General features: G+C 35.8%; 1 protein-coding gene across 9 annotated transcripts in view; it reads right to left on the bottom strand.

The window, feature by feature from the left end:
- Positions 1 to 16,652, bottom strand: part of ATRX (P-loop containing nucleoside triphosphate hydrolases superfamily protein) — a 50,848-nt gene that overhangs the window by 16,684 nt on the left and 17,512 nt on the right. For 7 of the 9 annotated variants that reach the window (XR_016399882.1, XR_016399883.1, XM_089929615.1 and 4 more), the window contains 9 exons: positions 16,323 to 16,566; positions 13,003 to 13,116; positions 10,232 to 10,309; positions 9,457 to 9,990; positions 8,939 to 9,219; positions 8,709 to 8,799; positions 8,425 to 8,628; positions 3,202 to 3,321; positions 1,604 to 1,770 (listed from right to left, as the gene is read on the bottom strand). Coding sequence is in view for 7 of the 9 variants with exons in the window: in XM_089929615.1 (XP_089785741.1) it covers positions 1,604 to 1,770; positions 3,202 to 3,321; positions 8,425 to 8,628; positions 8,709 to 8,799; positions 8,939 to 9,219; positions 9,457 to 9,990; positions 10,232 to 10,309; positions 13,003 to 13,116; positions 16,323 to 16,566 (1,833 nt within the window). In the remaining 2 variants the exon portion in view is untranslated. The remainder of the gene's footprint in view (positions 1 to 1,603; positions 1,771 to 3,201; positions 3,322 to 8,424; positions 8,629 to 8,708; positions 8,800 to 8,938; positions 9,220 to 9,456; positions 9,991 to 10,231; positions 10,310 to 13,002; positions 13,117 to 16,322; positions 16,567 to 16,652) is intronic. The other 2 variants (XM_089929618.1, XM_089929619.1) reach the window with 1 other exon arrangement.

Here is a 16,652-nt window from a genome sequence, read left to right as displayed (position 1 = left end):
ACTAGTATTTATGTCAAAAACAAATGTAAGTTTTATGAGTTTGATCACGGTAAACATCCTATTTCCTAAATAGGCAATGACAATTTAAAAGCAAACATGCATTATTAACAATAAAAGAAGAAACAGACTCGGAGAGAAATGGCTGTGTAAATTAGGTCATAAAATGTTTGACCGAAATTAAGAATACTACTCACATGCCACATGCAATGCACATGATTGATGTTAAATGGGCTAAAGGCAATTAGATTTTTCAGACATTAAAAAAAAAAAGACAAAAGTCTGATGGTCATGACAGTTCCAGCCTTCCAGGGCCCCCTCGGTTCAAATTATAATAGTAGCAGATTTATTTCAAATATGGATAGTTGTGCTTATACCATTCTGAAAATGATTTGTTTCTTTACCTTTTAGATCCTGAGTGATTCTGCATGCAATGACGTTTTTTCACTTTTTCTCAGACTATATATTAATAAAAGCATTAATCTCAATTGGTTTGCATTTTTTTCTTGGATTTTTTTTGAAAATATAAGATAATAATGTTAACGTTTATTTGGAAAAAAAATGTGCAAAGCTTTATAGTAGATCAGACACCAACCACCATCAATGACCAATAATTGTCTTCCTTTTTGGACTCCCTTTATGAGAAAAGATTTTTTTTCTTTTTGAATAGTAGATCAGACACCAACCACCATCAATGACCGATAGTTGTTCTTCCTTTTTGGACTATCTTTATGAGAAAACATTTTTTTATTATTATTTAGAGACTATAGAATGAATGATGATTGTTTAAGAGTTCTCTTTGTATTTAGTAAGAGATAAAGAAAACAAAGTAGGGGCAAACACAAAGCATCATCAGATAAAATTGCCAAAAAAAAAAAAAAAAATTCAAGTATGCTAACAACTTTATCGGAATAGGACCTACTATTTGATGAAGAAAAAGTCGGATGGTCGTGAGTCGTGACAGTTCCAGGGCCCTCTCGGTTCAAATTATAATAGTAGCAGATTTATTTCAAATATGGATAGTTGTGCTTATACCATCCTGAAAATGATTTGTTTCTTTACCTTTTAGATCCTGAGCGATTCTGCTTGCAATGACGTTTTTTCACTTTTTCTCAGACTATATGTTAATAAAAGCATTAATCTCGATTGGTTTGCATTTTGTCCTGAATATTTTTTGAAAATATCAGATAATAATGTTAACATTTTTATTTGAAAAAAAAATGTGCAAAGCTTTATAGTAGATCGGACACCAACCACCATCAATGACCAATAGTTGTCTTCCTTTTTGGTCTCTCTTTATGAGAAAAGAATTTTTTTTCTTTTTGAATAGTAGATCAGACACCAACCACCATCGATGACCGATAGTTGTTCTTCCTTTTTGGACTCTCTTTATGAGAAAACATTTTTTTATTATTATTTAGAGACTATAGAATGAATGATGATTGTTCAAGAGTTCTCTTTATATTTAGTAAAAGATAAAGAAAACAAAGTAGGCGCAAACACAAAGCATCATCAGATAAAATGCCAAAAAACAATTAGTAAAATTCGAGTATGTTTACAACTTTATCAGAATAGGACCTACTATCTGATGAAGAAACGTTCGAACCTGGTAACATCTTCCAACATGTACACACGAAGAGGCTTTCTTTCCACAGGTTTCCACTTCACAAACTCTTGCCGCCAGTTATGAAGTACATTAACAGGTGTAACTACAAGTGCAGTTTTTAATCCTAAATCAGCAGTTCTCATAGCAGTGTACAGAAAAGCAATGACCTGCAATGGCAGTTGAAAAACCTGTCTGAATATCATGATTGATTGACATATGGAACAACAGGAATTTCAACGCAAAAGAAATTAGTATGACAGCATAAGTAATTTCAAAATTAACATTCTGCATTTTGCATGGAAATCTTCTTCACTTGATAAAATATTGGCTAAATGTAAAGCAAGAAAGTTAAAAAGGCAATCCTTAACAGATTTTTTTCTTTATAAGACAATGTACCCAAAAGATTTTTAAGCTATGGTACTTCCCAGCCACTTCACCTGCTGTTACATTGTTGGATGTTAATACAAAGTCTCAAACCACAATCATAATTATAATGAGTCAAAAGCCATAACCAACCACTAACCCACCTAGTACATGTCAACTTTATGTATCCTACCAGTTGGAGTCAAATCCAAGTGCACCACTTCACCAATACAATGAAGCAAAACTGCAAAAGTCCCATCATTTGTGAAGGTAACAATTTACCATTCCTTTCATGAAACATCTGCCCATGGTTTCTTAGTCCTTAGGTTTAATTAAATCCTAATGAAGGTACCAACAAACAAAAAGTGGAAACTGGAAAAGATACATGAATCCAATTAAATGAAAATAAAGACTGAAAAACTTATTCAGGTAGCTAACTGCCATGCATATAAGATATATTAAGGGGCAGTTTGGATGCCCACATAGGTTATGCATATCCTTTTATAATTAAGGGAGTGAATGGAAGTTTCTTTCTTGATTAGGGAAACTTGCAGCTCTCAAACCCCTAAAACCAAGAAGGGACAAGGTAAATCAGCTTTCCAATGGAACACATTATCTCCAAAATTATTTGACTGTGAGAGCAACCAATTTGATCATTATCTCTCATCTCTCTGAGACAGCAATGACCCCCAATCATAAACTATCAGCACATAACAAATGCTCATATCCAAACAACCCCTAAAAGTATTGAGCTATCCAAACATAATAACTAATATCAATATTCATCTGAATATGTAAGGATTTAATTACTCTTTTAATTATGAAACACAACATGGTTCTCCAAGTTGAGGCGCTCCCATGTTGTTTGCATGCAAGATTTGATAAAGCATCCCCACAAAAGTCATAAGTCATCATGTAAGGCATCTGAACTATAAACACTAAAAGAGCTGGTGATGAGATTACTACAAAAAAAAAAGGAATCCACAAATACCCATATCCATGCATCACAGCATAATACTGCACCAAATGCTGAATAGCAAATACATGTACTACACAATGATAATATATATTTAATATTCTAAAGTTGAAAATCCATTTTAATTATCGATTAGCTGTACTCTCAACATCAACAGGAACAGATTTACAACTACAGTTAAACAAAAGAAACAAACATTGAAAAAATGAAATACTGCAAGACTGCAAGCGCAAACAAGCAACAAGCTAAAAAAACAAACCTGAAAAGTTTTCCCAAGGCCCATGGTATGGGCTAATATGCACCCAAAACCTTTATCCCCAGATCTGACCTTTTTGACAGACTGTATAATATTCTCCCACATGAATCGTATTCCTGTAACCTGCAGCAGTCGTTTAAAATTATCATCTACAAAGAGAAAATCGGATGACTATGTGAAGCACAAAAAGCAGGTATGACAACAAAAACAACATTACAATATAAGCAACCAAGGTTTAAGCAATATCAACCATGGGTAGATAATGCATGCAGCGTATCGAGGATCATGCCAAGACAGGGTATTGATTGCCATGCTTACCTACACCCCAAAAACCCTTGGAATGGCCTTTTTTAGCCTTCAAGCACTACCTTTTGGTTTCTTATCATATTTTCTTATCTAAATGTATGTTTTTATAAGAAAAAAGGTGGGAGTATCGAGTTACATGCCAAAGTCAAGGTTCTCTACATGTGCTAAAGCCATTAACATGCATATATATCATAAAGCATCACACAACTTGCAACCTAAAATACAAGGTATATGTAGCAAGTGAAATGTAAATAAACAAACTCAGAATGTAGGTATAATATATTTTACAATAGTAGCACCTGCAACCTAAGATCACTCAAATGATCGCTACTATCATGAATGATCACATTCTAGCCCTGCTCACTTCTCCATATTTTTCTAGTTTTCAGTTTTTCACAATTTTTATAGCATAGCGTGAAGTGCAAATTCATCGCATGCTATTCCTTAGATCATTCATCTTTTACTTTTGGTGCATTAATTTATCTTCCCCGCTTTCGGTGTTTAGACAATAAACAATATCTACTTCTTTTAATCAACTAAAAATAGATAAGAAAAAATAAACATTTTACATAATATGCCCCACCTGTCCCAGAAAATAGTGTAATCAAATGCACCAACTTTTGATGTTGTTTGCTTTGAAATGACAAGGAGAAACTCTGGAGAAGCCGAAATTATCTTCAGTTGTTTGCTTTGAGAAGGCTAAGGTCTAGAAAGGTGGATAACAGGCCATTTGATCCAAGTTCACCACAGCTGCCTTAAAGGTCGTCTCCTTAGCGAAGTAGCAAGGGCAGAAGAGGACAAAGGTAGGGGTAGATGCTGCTGCCAAAAGCAACTTAGCGTCATGGAGGGGAATTGCAGAAAAGAGGAAGTTGTTGATACCAAGAGGAGAAGAGGAGCAAAGGGTTGGAATGGAGGTGTCCATTTGGAAAATTAGGGTTTTGCTTCAATTACTTAGAGATTAGGAGCTAATCTTGACCATCCATCAAAAAAATGATGGATGGCCGGGATTGTATTATAAAAATACATATATTTGACCATATAAGCATATATCGATAAGTTCAAGTTCTAGGCCAGGCTTAGTTGAGCCAGGGGTTGCCTAAATTAGGGCTACAATACCTTTGGGCCTTAACATTATGGCAATCTACTAGTAGAGCTATGGAGGACCATCATGGTGAGGGTGGTGGTCCACCAAGAGATGATACGGGCAGGAGAACCATTAGACTTGAGGTTGTGGTCCATCAAGAGACAACAAGGGAGGACCAGAGGAAGGCTGCTAAAGTGGCGATGGATAACCACCATGGGACTTGGCAGGGAGAACCAGAAAGGGGAGGTGGTGGTGGTCATGTTCTACCACAAGACGTAGCAAGAGAGGGAAGACCTCAGAGTGGTGGAGGTCAACCAAGAGGCATGGTGAGAGAAGAGAGAAGGGGAATGTAGGAGACAGGAGCATCCCATTCCCAATCTCCTTTAGGTTACGGATTTAAGGAATTATAGGTGGGAATCAATTATTAAAATCTCATATACTATATAGTATATACATTAAATGATAGCTATAACTAACTTATTCAGTGTAAAAATTGGTTTGGCTTGGGCTGGGCAATAAGTGCTTTCTATGCACCTGAAGATGACTGAAATGCCGGTCGAGGTCTAACATTTGAGCTTAACCTGACCCTATGGCTTGAAATTCCTAATGTAGGCATGCCTAAATTCAATCCAAGTGGGTCATCCCAAGACAGGCCACTTTTGGCTAGGCCTAATATGCACACAACTGATTTAGTGAAGTATCCACACTTCTCGCTTCAATCTAGGTGCACTTGGTTTTATGTATTATGGGCAAGTTGCTACTGGCTTTTTAATCTGTATTAGGCTAATATTTGCTTGTCACATAAGTTCCATGTCTGCCTATGATCAATGGGTTTGTTCCAGTCATCTAACACACACAAATACTCACCTTAATTTATTTAATACACACAAGAGGATAACTTAAATATCATGACTGTACACTAATCATGTGTTTCCTCTTCTTTCTTTGTTTCTTCTTGTTTCTTTATTTTTTCTGCATCATTTTATTTTCAGTCCTCGCATGCATATTTCTTGTTCTCTCTCTCGTTTCCCCCTTCATTTCTTATTATTTATTCCCTCCAAGGATTTCTTTTTGTAAGTCACAGCCAAACATCAGAAGCTAACTGCTGTATCCACACAACTTGGAGCAACTTGAGAATGATTTGTCAAAATATGATGTAATTGAAGTGTAATTTAGCAACTGCTTTAGGCTTAACATGGATGTAAAATGTGCATTCTATGCAGGCTTTTTAGCAATTTCACCACATTTAGTGTACACAAAAATATTTTGTTAGCATCTGAGATGATTTCTGCTGATCTTTATAGTCCTTAAGCTTATACAATTCTTAATTTTAATTCACATATAACTGTTATGGAAGTCCAGTTTTTTCACAATTACAATTGTGGGAGTGTTGGTCATAGTCTATAGGTACAAATTTGAATGAAGAAACAATTCGCAATGCTTAAACATCTATAAAACTTATGTCACTAAACACTTAAACATCTATAAAACTTATGTTACTAAAAAATACTAGAGATTTGCAGTACACATTATAATGGGATGAAAGCTGTTTATGGACAGATAAATTTACTAATCTACATAGAATCAGTCAGTTCTTATGTACCAATTTTCAAAACTGCACTACCGTTCATTTCAAAGCTAAACCTAATCACTTCGTTATGGAATTCTCAGTACCATTAATTGGACAAACACTTGTGAGCATAGATGTATTACAAGAATTATATTCTCTATATCTTAACCTCATGGACCTTGGATCTGAATTATCCCCTTATTTCCTTCTTATAGTAGGAATTGTTTAATGAACTAAATTCAGAGTGCAAATTTTTGTCATGACTTTCAGAATGATCACATCCATGTGATTAATTCATTGCATACATAAATTTTTGCATGTATTAATGAGATTTAATCTTTCTGGTATGCAAGAGCAAGATTTAAACTGGTAAGTTAGTTTTAACTCATTACAAGGAAACCTAGATTGTTCTAATACTGGTCTGATGGCTATGCTGGACACCTGAGTAACCACAACAAAGTTTCGGTTGGTTCTTTTTTAAATAATCACAAATATATTAACAAAGGAATTACCATAGGTTCAGAGAATCTAAAATGGAGCATATGTAAAGACTCTAAGATGCTTAATTGTAAGCTTAAATCCTAATTAGTGGAATTACCAATGGTTCAAAGATGCTGGCAATCTAGTGGAAGCAATCATTAGTCATTAATCTTAACTCATCCACCATGTCAGTGTTCAGAGCTTGATTTTACTTGTACAAGCTTTGTGCAGCTTGCACTTTCATTTGTCAAGATGAAGTTTTCATGCTCTTTCACTTTTCTGGTGGGCATCACCCATAATTTTTTGTAGTCAGTGATTGCCAGAATGCAATCACTGAGTTTCACATGTTGCCTTGCTTTTGATCATTCCAAGAGCTATCCTTAGTTCTTACCATACTCAAAATTGTCGATAAGTTATAAAATTTTAGTTGTGTACAATGTGTGAAACACCGAAAGGTTTGGTGCATACCACTTGATATGTACCACATTCAGGCTTCCTTGTAATACAGAAGCTTGATTCAAATGAAAACCATCCAAAACATCCCCCAACCGCTCGAATTGAGGCCTAATTGGACGATACAAGGGCTGATATATCTCCTGAAGTGTGTTGAAGGATGATTCTCCTATGCTTTCAACCATTTGAAGATGGAAATGAGAGAATAGAAAAGGAATAAGTTGCTATAAGGCTTTACATATCAGATCCACCAGTCTATAACCATTTTTCAAACTAGAAATTCATTCTACCTAGGTACTTGTCTGGCCTATATTTCTTTAATCAGTAACCCGAACAACTAATTCTCCATTAGAATAAACCTCATCTAATCTTGCACTGATGCACTAATTAACAAATTAACGTGAAAGCAAGTCCAAAATTGACAAATTTCAGGGTTTTGAGTCGACCAGCAAAACCAAAATCCAACTTTGAGTAAATTCAAAAATAAATTGGTGCATGTTCAGGATAATTTGATGACATTGTCAAGAAGGGGCAAGCACAAAAATACCATCAAAATAACTTTATTAAGACTATCAACTTGCACAAAAAATAAATTTTCTTGAAAGTTAATTGTAAAGATAAAAATATTAATTTCTATAAAAAGTGTAGCATGTTTGACCAGTGACATGTCTATGCTACAAAAATTTGCTTCAACATCAGTGTGATTCAGGCATGCACAGGTTCCAACCAAGTGCATGAACTTAACATAAATTTCAAATTCACCTGAAGAAAAACCTCCATGCATGTTGATTTTTTTATATGATGTATACATGGGGCGAATATACAAAACTCACAATTCAAAATAATTTCAAAAATTATCTTAATTTTGAAACACATTTTTGATTAATTATTTCTAAAATATTTAAAAATTTAATGTGCTAAAAAGTATAGGATTAGTCTTAGATAATATGTCTCAAATCCTGTCACCCTCCCCTTTGGCCCCCACCATCCTTGCAGCATTCATCCTCAGTTTCTCACAAATATCTTAAAAGCTTTGCCCTTCCGAAAACATCTCATCCATGTTCCAACATCTTCACCCTTTTGTTAGGCCCACTAAGCCATATCAGCCTCAAGCCAAGGATGGACTTAGGGCTTGGACCAAGATCGAGCCTAGAATTATATCAACTTTTCAAGCTTAGGTTTCGTCTGAACTGCGGACCTGTTTGGGAGATTCCTACCAAATCCAGCACGATTAGCTAGAGAGAGCCCGTGCAATGTCTCACATCTTTTCTATACACATACCATGAAGTAAAGATTAAATGGCCATCAGAAACAAGGAGAGGGGGGAGGTCACCTGATGGGGCTTCAACTTTGCAGAAATACTCCTTGGAATCCTCACTAGTTCCTCATCTTTCTCCCTGGCTACATTCACTATAAAGCCTTCATCTGCATCACCCATGGCAACTTCTGTTGCATCACCATTAACATAGGCTGGACTCTTACGACATAATTTGCCAGCAGATTGTGCTTGCATTGATTTCAGATGCTCTTGCCTAGCCTATGAGAAATAAATTGCACATTGATTGAAATTTGCCAGTCATCATTTTCGCTGAAGCCATTTGTGAAAGCAAAAGATACCTTCTCCATTGCAATTTTTAGCTTGGTTTCTTCTCCAAGTTCTGCATCATCTAGGATTCTCCGAATCTTCTTTTTTTGTCTTTTCCTGTTGCTAAAACAATATTCAAAGAAGATAATGCTTTGATAATTATCATAAATTTTCATGCTCAGATGATAAAAGATAAAGACGATCGAACAGTTAAATCCCTCCTGATGCATCAGAGTTTCAGGCGAACCAGAGGATTCCATACCTGATTGTAACATCCATTTGAGCATTGGATAACTCTGAATCACTACCTGAGCTAGAAACCACCAGACCTCCAATGGCTTTTTCACAATCTAAAATAAATCCATGCAACAGAGTTGGTGAGCAGCAACAGCACTGCCAACCAGAGGTTTTAGCTTCCGATAAGCGCTCTTCACCAAAATTTCTGGCTATACATGCACCACAGAATAGAATCTTACATGAGTTGCAATTTATAACATCATCACCTTTTCCACACCATCTGCAGTAACCACCCAACACAGAATCCTGAAGCCAAAAGGAGCACAATTAAGACCAATACCAAAGAGAGAGATATGCTGTTCTTACCAACACGAGTTTGCATCAAATTAAATGCTTTGGTGTAATAAAAACAGAATTTGGACCTACATGATATTCCTTTAGAACAAGATATCATTACAATATCATCAAATTGAAAGATTGGAAAATGGCCTCATAAAATTATTTATTAGTTGTCAACGAACCAGAAATGTATAACGTCTTTACCTCAAGTCGCGTCTTCTCCACCACCAGAAATTTGCAATTACCACATATAATGACATCCAAGAGTGGATGCCTGTGCACTTCAGAAGCTTTCAATACATTAGAACAAGCAGTACAGCGAAAATTTCTGGAAATGTCTTTTGGACAAGGTGAAGGAAGGCCATCAACATCTATAATGTCAACCTCTTTCTTAACATGCAAAGGTGAATCTTGCTCCTTGCTTGGTGCATGAGAAGCAGATTTGCTGTTCAACTCTTGAACTTCATCATCACTGTCTATTATAACAGTTCGACTCCTTTTATTGTCAATGGCAGCATCTTCATTTTCACGTGAACGCTTCCAGGTGCCATTAAACATCAACTTTTCATTTTTACTTCCATTAGAAATAACAGCTTGAGATTCCAAATCATGAATAAAAATATCAGTATTATCAACATTGGCTACACCATTTTCAGATGAGCTTGGCTTCTCAGAAACTGGCTGAGGACACTCGTTTGACAGGGAAAAACCATCCGGGACCTCTTTCTCAATAGATTCCTGTGATATGACAACAGTCAGGTTTAAAACTTGCATGATATAACTTCAAACAAATAATGCCTAATCCATATTGCTAAAATTCATAGCAAGTAAGCATAAATACTCCATTTAGATCAAACAAGTATGAGACTAATATAATGGTAGAGCTATAAAACATGTCCATTTTTTATCAAGTCAATGTCGCCCACTTAAATACTTAATGGGGGAGACAATATATAATGATCATAAGAAAGACATCTACCCGACTATTCCTGTTTCTCCTTCTCTTCAAATGGTGTTGCAGTTTCCTCGTTACGTGTACATCATCCTCTTCTCTTACCTGTAGATGGCAACATATATTAAATATCTCAGCAGTTATCTCAGAGCATGTACCATGGACAGTTTAATATACTCGGAGAACTAGCAAGCATGGAGCAGGGCACCTACTTCCAATACCAGGTAATAATAGAAAAGCCAGCTGTTGCAAAATTAATGAAAAAGAATACAGAACCTATGACATCTCATGGGGCAGCCTGAAGCTGAAGTTGCACAGCACCAGAATCGAGGTAATTCCATCAACATGGCCATTAAAATGCACGCTGGTCAACTTAACCTTCAGGTCCATCTTTTTCACCATATATATATGCTAACCTCAAAAGCTTCATCAGATAAGTATTCCAAGTTCCAACATAGAACAACATCAGATACTAGTGCCAATTTGGAAGCCTAAGCATTACTTCATAACTTCAATCACGTCTACCTATTGCTCCACCAGTCATAGTGGAGCAACCATATAATTTTCAAGCCTCCTAACGGCTTTCCAAGCTTCCCCTTAAAGAACTCAAATACTCTTGAAATAATGATAATATTATTGACAAACAATAAAAGTGTTTCTTGCTAGGATCAATGATATCAACAATAACATAAGTACCATCCCGCTTTTTCCCTACAACCATTCCTACCCAATTTTCACATCCCATGGCTGAATTATCTGCCAGACTCCAATTAAAAGATGGTGCAAGACCAGAGAGTTCAAGCAAAAAAATAATTACGTGGTTCACAACCTTGAGGACAAAAAATTCCATCACAAACTAGAAGATGCACAATTTAAGAAACATGAGGCATTATATCTCTTGGACATTGGCCTCCTAAAGAATACATGTTATGAGAACAAAGAATACAGTTTTTTTTGCATTAAAGAAGGATGAACAGTAATGTATTCCACGACATGGCAACTAAAATAAGGAAACAGCCCAATTTGCAAACTGTCGCTGTTCAACAGTTGAGCTCAGCTAACATGATGTGGCATAGCATCACTGTCTTGATGCTCAAGACAACAATATGAGATCCACCTTTAATATTGTCCTCACTATTGAAATACTTCATAATTAAGCAAAGAAGTCACTTGACCCAAAAAAAAAATAGGTAAAAAAGATAAAGACATTGCTAAATGGGCACAGCTTTTCTATTTAAGTGACCATGGTTCAAAAGTTTTAGTATGACCTTAGAAGTTATCACTCCCTTAGCATACAAAGAAAACATTTTGAGGCACTTTTATGACAATATTTTATTTGATTTCTAAAACATGATAAAAAAAATATTGACAAAACATATGGCAGGTTTTCACCTTGCTCCTTAATCGAGGCACTTGAAAAAAAGAAAGGCTGGCCTGGTGCATGAGGCTCCAGCCACTATAGGGTCTGGGGAAGGACAAATATACGCAGCCTTACAACAATGTGTAGAGAGGCCTTTTCCATGTTTCGAACCCATGACACCAAGGTCATAATAGAGCAACCTTGTCATTCCTTAATCGATGTACTTAAAAGAATCTGTATATCTAACACAAACACGTAAAAGGACCAGCGGGTGGGGATGGGGATAGGCTAAAGGTGTGTTTGGTGTTCCTTCAAAAAGACAGTGTAAAAAATGCTTCCCGGAAAAAAAAATGTGTTCACTGTTCAGTAAATTTAAAGAGTGTTTTTTTAAGAAGAAAAGGTCAAAAAAAGGTTCTCAGAAGAGGCTAGAAAACCTAACTTGCTTCTCCTTTTGCCAGAAGAACTTCTTAAAAAGTATATCCAAAACCAAACATGCCCTAAGCAGACTGCACATGAGTCCTTTTCCTTTCCCACTTATATCCTCATCCATTATATGGTATTGAGAGATGAACAAATATACACCCATATTTTTAAATGCACTTAAAATGCTTCTTGCTTACATTAAAACAGTTTGAGGAGTGTCAGAATGTAGAATGAATCACTATCAGTGTGTCTAACAGTAACCATTTACATAGCAAGTCTGAAAGCATGAGCTGTGAGGATATGAGACTTAAACAAAGTCTCTTCCAGACTATATCCTTCTCGTTTCTCTCTCTCCACCTAATGTTTGAGAGAGAAACAAGTACAGCACTTACAGGAACAAACTTAAGTGAGGACAAAAAATCACATGGTGAAAAATCTAACCCAAACATTTCACAGGTTAACAGGATCTGAACCATTAAAAGAAAGCTCCCCCTCTTAAAAAACTCATGCATTGCACGTGTGAATTACTAGTGTCATATTCCTATAACCTGTATTACCCAAATCCTTCAGTTTATACTCATACCTGAAACAAAAACGTGGACACTGGTATGACACTCGAACACAACTCCTTAAGAAGAAACTCCAGAACATTGGAAGGATCTGATGCTTGGACATGGACCTTCACCAGGTACAAGAAACCAAGTCCATGTAAAATAAGCCTAAGACTACTATGAATACTTGTAAAGCATCTCTGCATATTCTCTGAAAATCCATCACAAAAAAAAACTTTTTGCGAAACAAAAAATAATTATATTTAAAATAAGAGAAAATGAACGTGTACACTAAAAACACAAACTTATTTACTCCTTTTTAATGAATTGCAAAAAAATGTGAGATTTTTAGGCATGAAAAAAGGGGTATACAAACCAACAAAACTTGGAACCATTTGGATGATCAATCTCAGCACAATTTCAACATGCATATTTAAATAACACCAAGAGTACAACCCGCTAACCTTTCTGTACTTTCTCCTTTGTTCTTCAGAAAGCTCAATTTCTTTCTCATTCGCAATCGCATCAGCATAGAGAGGATCATTAATATTGCCCTCAATTTCACCGATCTCCTCTACCTGCAAATTTCACAACAACAATATTTACATATTTACAGACCATTGGTGTAAGCACAATGGAGCAAGATTTAATTAACCAACACTAATATACTTCAGAACACAGAACAGGGAAAAGCAGAAAGATAAAGCAATTGATATTAAAAGCATTGATGACATAGAGTTTAGTCAGAATCAAAGCAGAGGTAAAAAAATAGGATAAGCTTTTGTATAAATCACTCACAAGATGATGCTACTCAAAAAGCACAAAGTAACTCAAAGCAAAACAAAACTTTATTAAGATTCAGAATATATCATAAACAATGAAGGATGTTAATTGCATTTACATCGCATACTATGTCCTTTTTGTCTTCCTATAATTTAAATAAAAAACAGTGATAATTCATTGAAATGAACATCAGATGATCAGAGTATAAAGTTCAACTACCATAGTAAAACCAAACAAAGCCTTCCAAAAGACAAAAATCTTGTCCACTAATATGATACTATAGAAGTCCACACAATATCCTAAGGGAACCATGGAAAAAGACAAACAATTAATAAATTGAAGCATCATTAATCCCAACATAATTTATTACATCCTTTCCTCAGAAAATCTAACTTCATGAGGCACAAACCAAATTTCGTCTTCTTCACCATGAGTTGAATTTACATGTAACCCTATTACTAAATTCTAGTAGAAACAAAATAAAGCCTAAAGTAGATTATGCTTGACAATCCAATAATCATTACTCAAATGAACCGATCCCATTTAAATATGAGGAGAAAGTTACAGGGGAAAAGGAGAAAAAAATAATTAATTGGTGTAAAATGCTAGGAGATGAGAAATTCTCTCTACATTTTAGTCTAAAACCCGATGCTTCTTTTATTTCTCTTACAAATTCAAAGCTCAACTATCAGCAATTAATAAGTCATTTTACAAGACAAAAAATCTCATGGGATTTTAAAAATGGAGTTACCAAAGATTTTTGTGTAAGCAGATATATGACCACATGAAATTTATGATCCAATAGAAACCACAATTTGAATCTTCCAATCCTGAACTGCACAAAGTTCAAATTCAACCAGATTCACCCAGAAAAGCTTGATCAAATTTTAGAGACATTATGGTCCACAGCATGCATCAAGGATTCTATCAACACCAGAAGCATGCGCGATCCTAAGGAACCCAAACTAGAGCTTTGCAACAACTTTCACTATATTCAAGTAACACAACAGACAGAGCATTAGTGCAGGGATTACATTCAGCTATGACTGTCATTGAAGGACCAAATACATTCACTTGACTAGACAAATAAAACATTAACAAAACCAATACCATCTAGCCTTGTCCTAACTATCTGGATTTACTTTATACAATCTTTCAGTAAGAACATTACATATATTCCTGATAATACTTAATCATACTGAAGACACTTGCCAATAATATTTATGACTCGTGTACAAGCAACTTCAATGGAGAACTTAAGCTTATTTTATCTTAACAAAAAATATATGCAAACTTTATTCATGACAATAAATTGTTTCCACTATGTACAGATAACAGTTTTGGTCCTACTGCAGGACCAAGTGCCAAATAGTTTGGTAATGAAGAGTACGGAGATCGGCATCCCAGATAAAGTTTTACTTTTAATGTTTTCAAGATGATAGTTTTTGTAATTAGGGTCAAGAATACTTGGTTGTGTACAGCTGTAGTTGTAGAAATTACAATTCTTGGTTTGGATGCCGGCAGTTGCAGTTGCAGAATTTCAAGTTCATGCCTATGAAATCAATCGCTGGATATCAATGAGATAGAAGTCCGAAATTGCAGGAATGACCAGGTTCAACAATGAAGAAGAATTATCATGGGCGGATGGAGGACCTGTAAAAAGTTTCCCACCCACCTGTTAGCTCCCTGCATTTCAACTTGCAGACATGTTAGCTATGAGTCATTTTCTGCAAAACTACCATGACCCTGAGTCCACCTGCTAGAAGTCAAGCACTTCCAAGCAGCCAAATGCTTCAAAAGACATGCCTGAAGGTCTGCCTCTAACATTTCAACTGGCAGTGAAGTCTTTTCAAGGCACCCAAACAGATCCTTATTCAAATTATGACTTCATCCATGCACCTTAGACTTTCATCCTTTAAGCAAATAGTTGGTATTTTCTAAGTTTACATTCAAAACTTTCCCACTTCTTAGAAATCGAAGCCATCCGTCCTTCCCACAAACTTTGATCAACACATGCCTTCAAAAAGCTATAAATGCATCACATGATCGATTAAGGTGCAATTAGAGGTTATTCTTAAACTAAGCATGCTCATTTAACAGTGCAACCAAGGTCTGTTGTGCTGACCTATACCGACCCGTATGGCCATATCATACTATACCGGTAAAGTACCAATACAATACCAAGGTTCGGTTCGGTTTATGAGTCAAACCAGTCCTACCAGTGCGAACCGAGCAGAACCGCCCAGTACCCATTCAAAACCAGCGGGTATCATATTGTACCAACCCGTAAAGACTGGTTTCAGGTCGTACCATTATAAAAGTGAGGAAAAGAGATCGGAAGCTATCTCCATACATAGCACGTACTATACCAAACATACCATACCAAGCCAGTAACATACCGGTACAGTACCTAGAACTCAGATCGCAGGTATTGGATGAAACTAATTTACTTTCACATGCATGCTTGTAGAATGTTAATTTTCCAGAAACCTGAATGGGTGTGGCTTCAAGCTTGGTTTCTGTATCTATGAAACAATCAGGATGCTGTACAGATACATTCTCTAAGATAAAAATAATTTGATTTCAAAATTCAGATAAAATGGGATCACTCAGAAAAAATAGCATAATTTTGGTCCAAATCATATGGCGCACACAAGCAATTCCAAAGATCAAAATCTAGAAAAACACAGTACTGATAGCAGATATAGTGCGAGAAATGTGGCAACGCATGGCTGAACTTGCATCACCAGAAAGCTACCTAATAAATGAAGATAAAAATCATGCTTGAAGATAGCTCAGAACATTCATAATTAAAATTGTAAATGCATTTATTGCTATAAAAGCAAAGGTAGAATATCTCCAACAGAAAAAACAACAAATGTGAATGGGTCACAAAGCATCACATCAGTCAGTAATTTTGAGGCTAAATGAAACAGTCAATGAATGGCAACCAGCAAGAGTCAAAAAAATCTTAATGAAATTTGTGAATAAGGAATGCTACCTCGTCAACTCCAGGCAACTGGAGGCCCAATTGGGCAGCTTGCTGGGGAGTACTGGCTCGGTAAACATATGCCCAATTCTTGCTACCAAATGAAGTACTCTCCGTGCAGCCATGAGATTGAATAAGCTCATCAAACTTACTCCAATCTTTCTCAGAATTTTCTGCAAGATTGTCCTTTTCTTTAATGGAAAGTGTTCTTTCTAGAAAGCCACTAGCACCTTCTTCCAACAGCCGACCATGTTGTCTAGTAAAATAACACAGAAACATTAGACCAATAAATATCAAAAAAAGCTACAATAACAACAGAAACAACAAGAACAATAATAATAA

The sequence above is a fragment of the Phoenix dactylifera genome, chromosome 3, assembly GCF_051530095.1.
Source record: "Phoenix dactylifera cultivar Ajwa chromosome 3, Ajwa_hap1_PhDact_Kaust_v1.1, whole genome shotgun sequence".
In the NCBI taxonomy this organism is placed as follows: Eukaryota; Viridiplantae; Streptophyta; class Magnoliopsida; order Arecales; family Arecaceae; genus Phoenix; species Phoenix dactylifera.
Note: the sequence above shows the minus strand (reverse complement) of the source record. Positions and strands in the feature narration are given on the sequence as shown.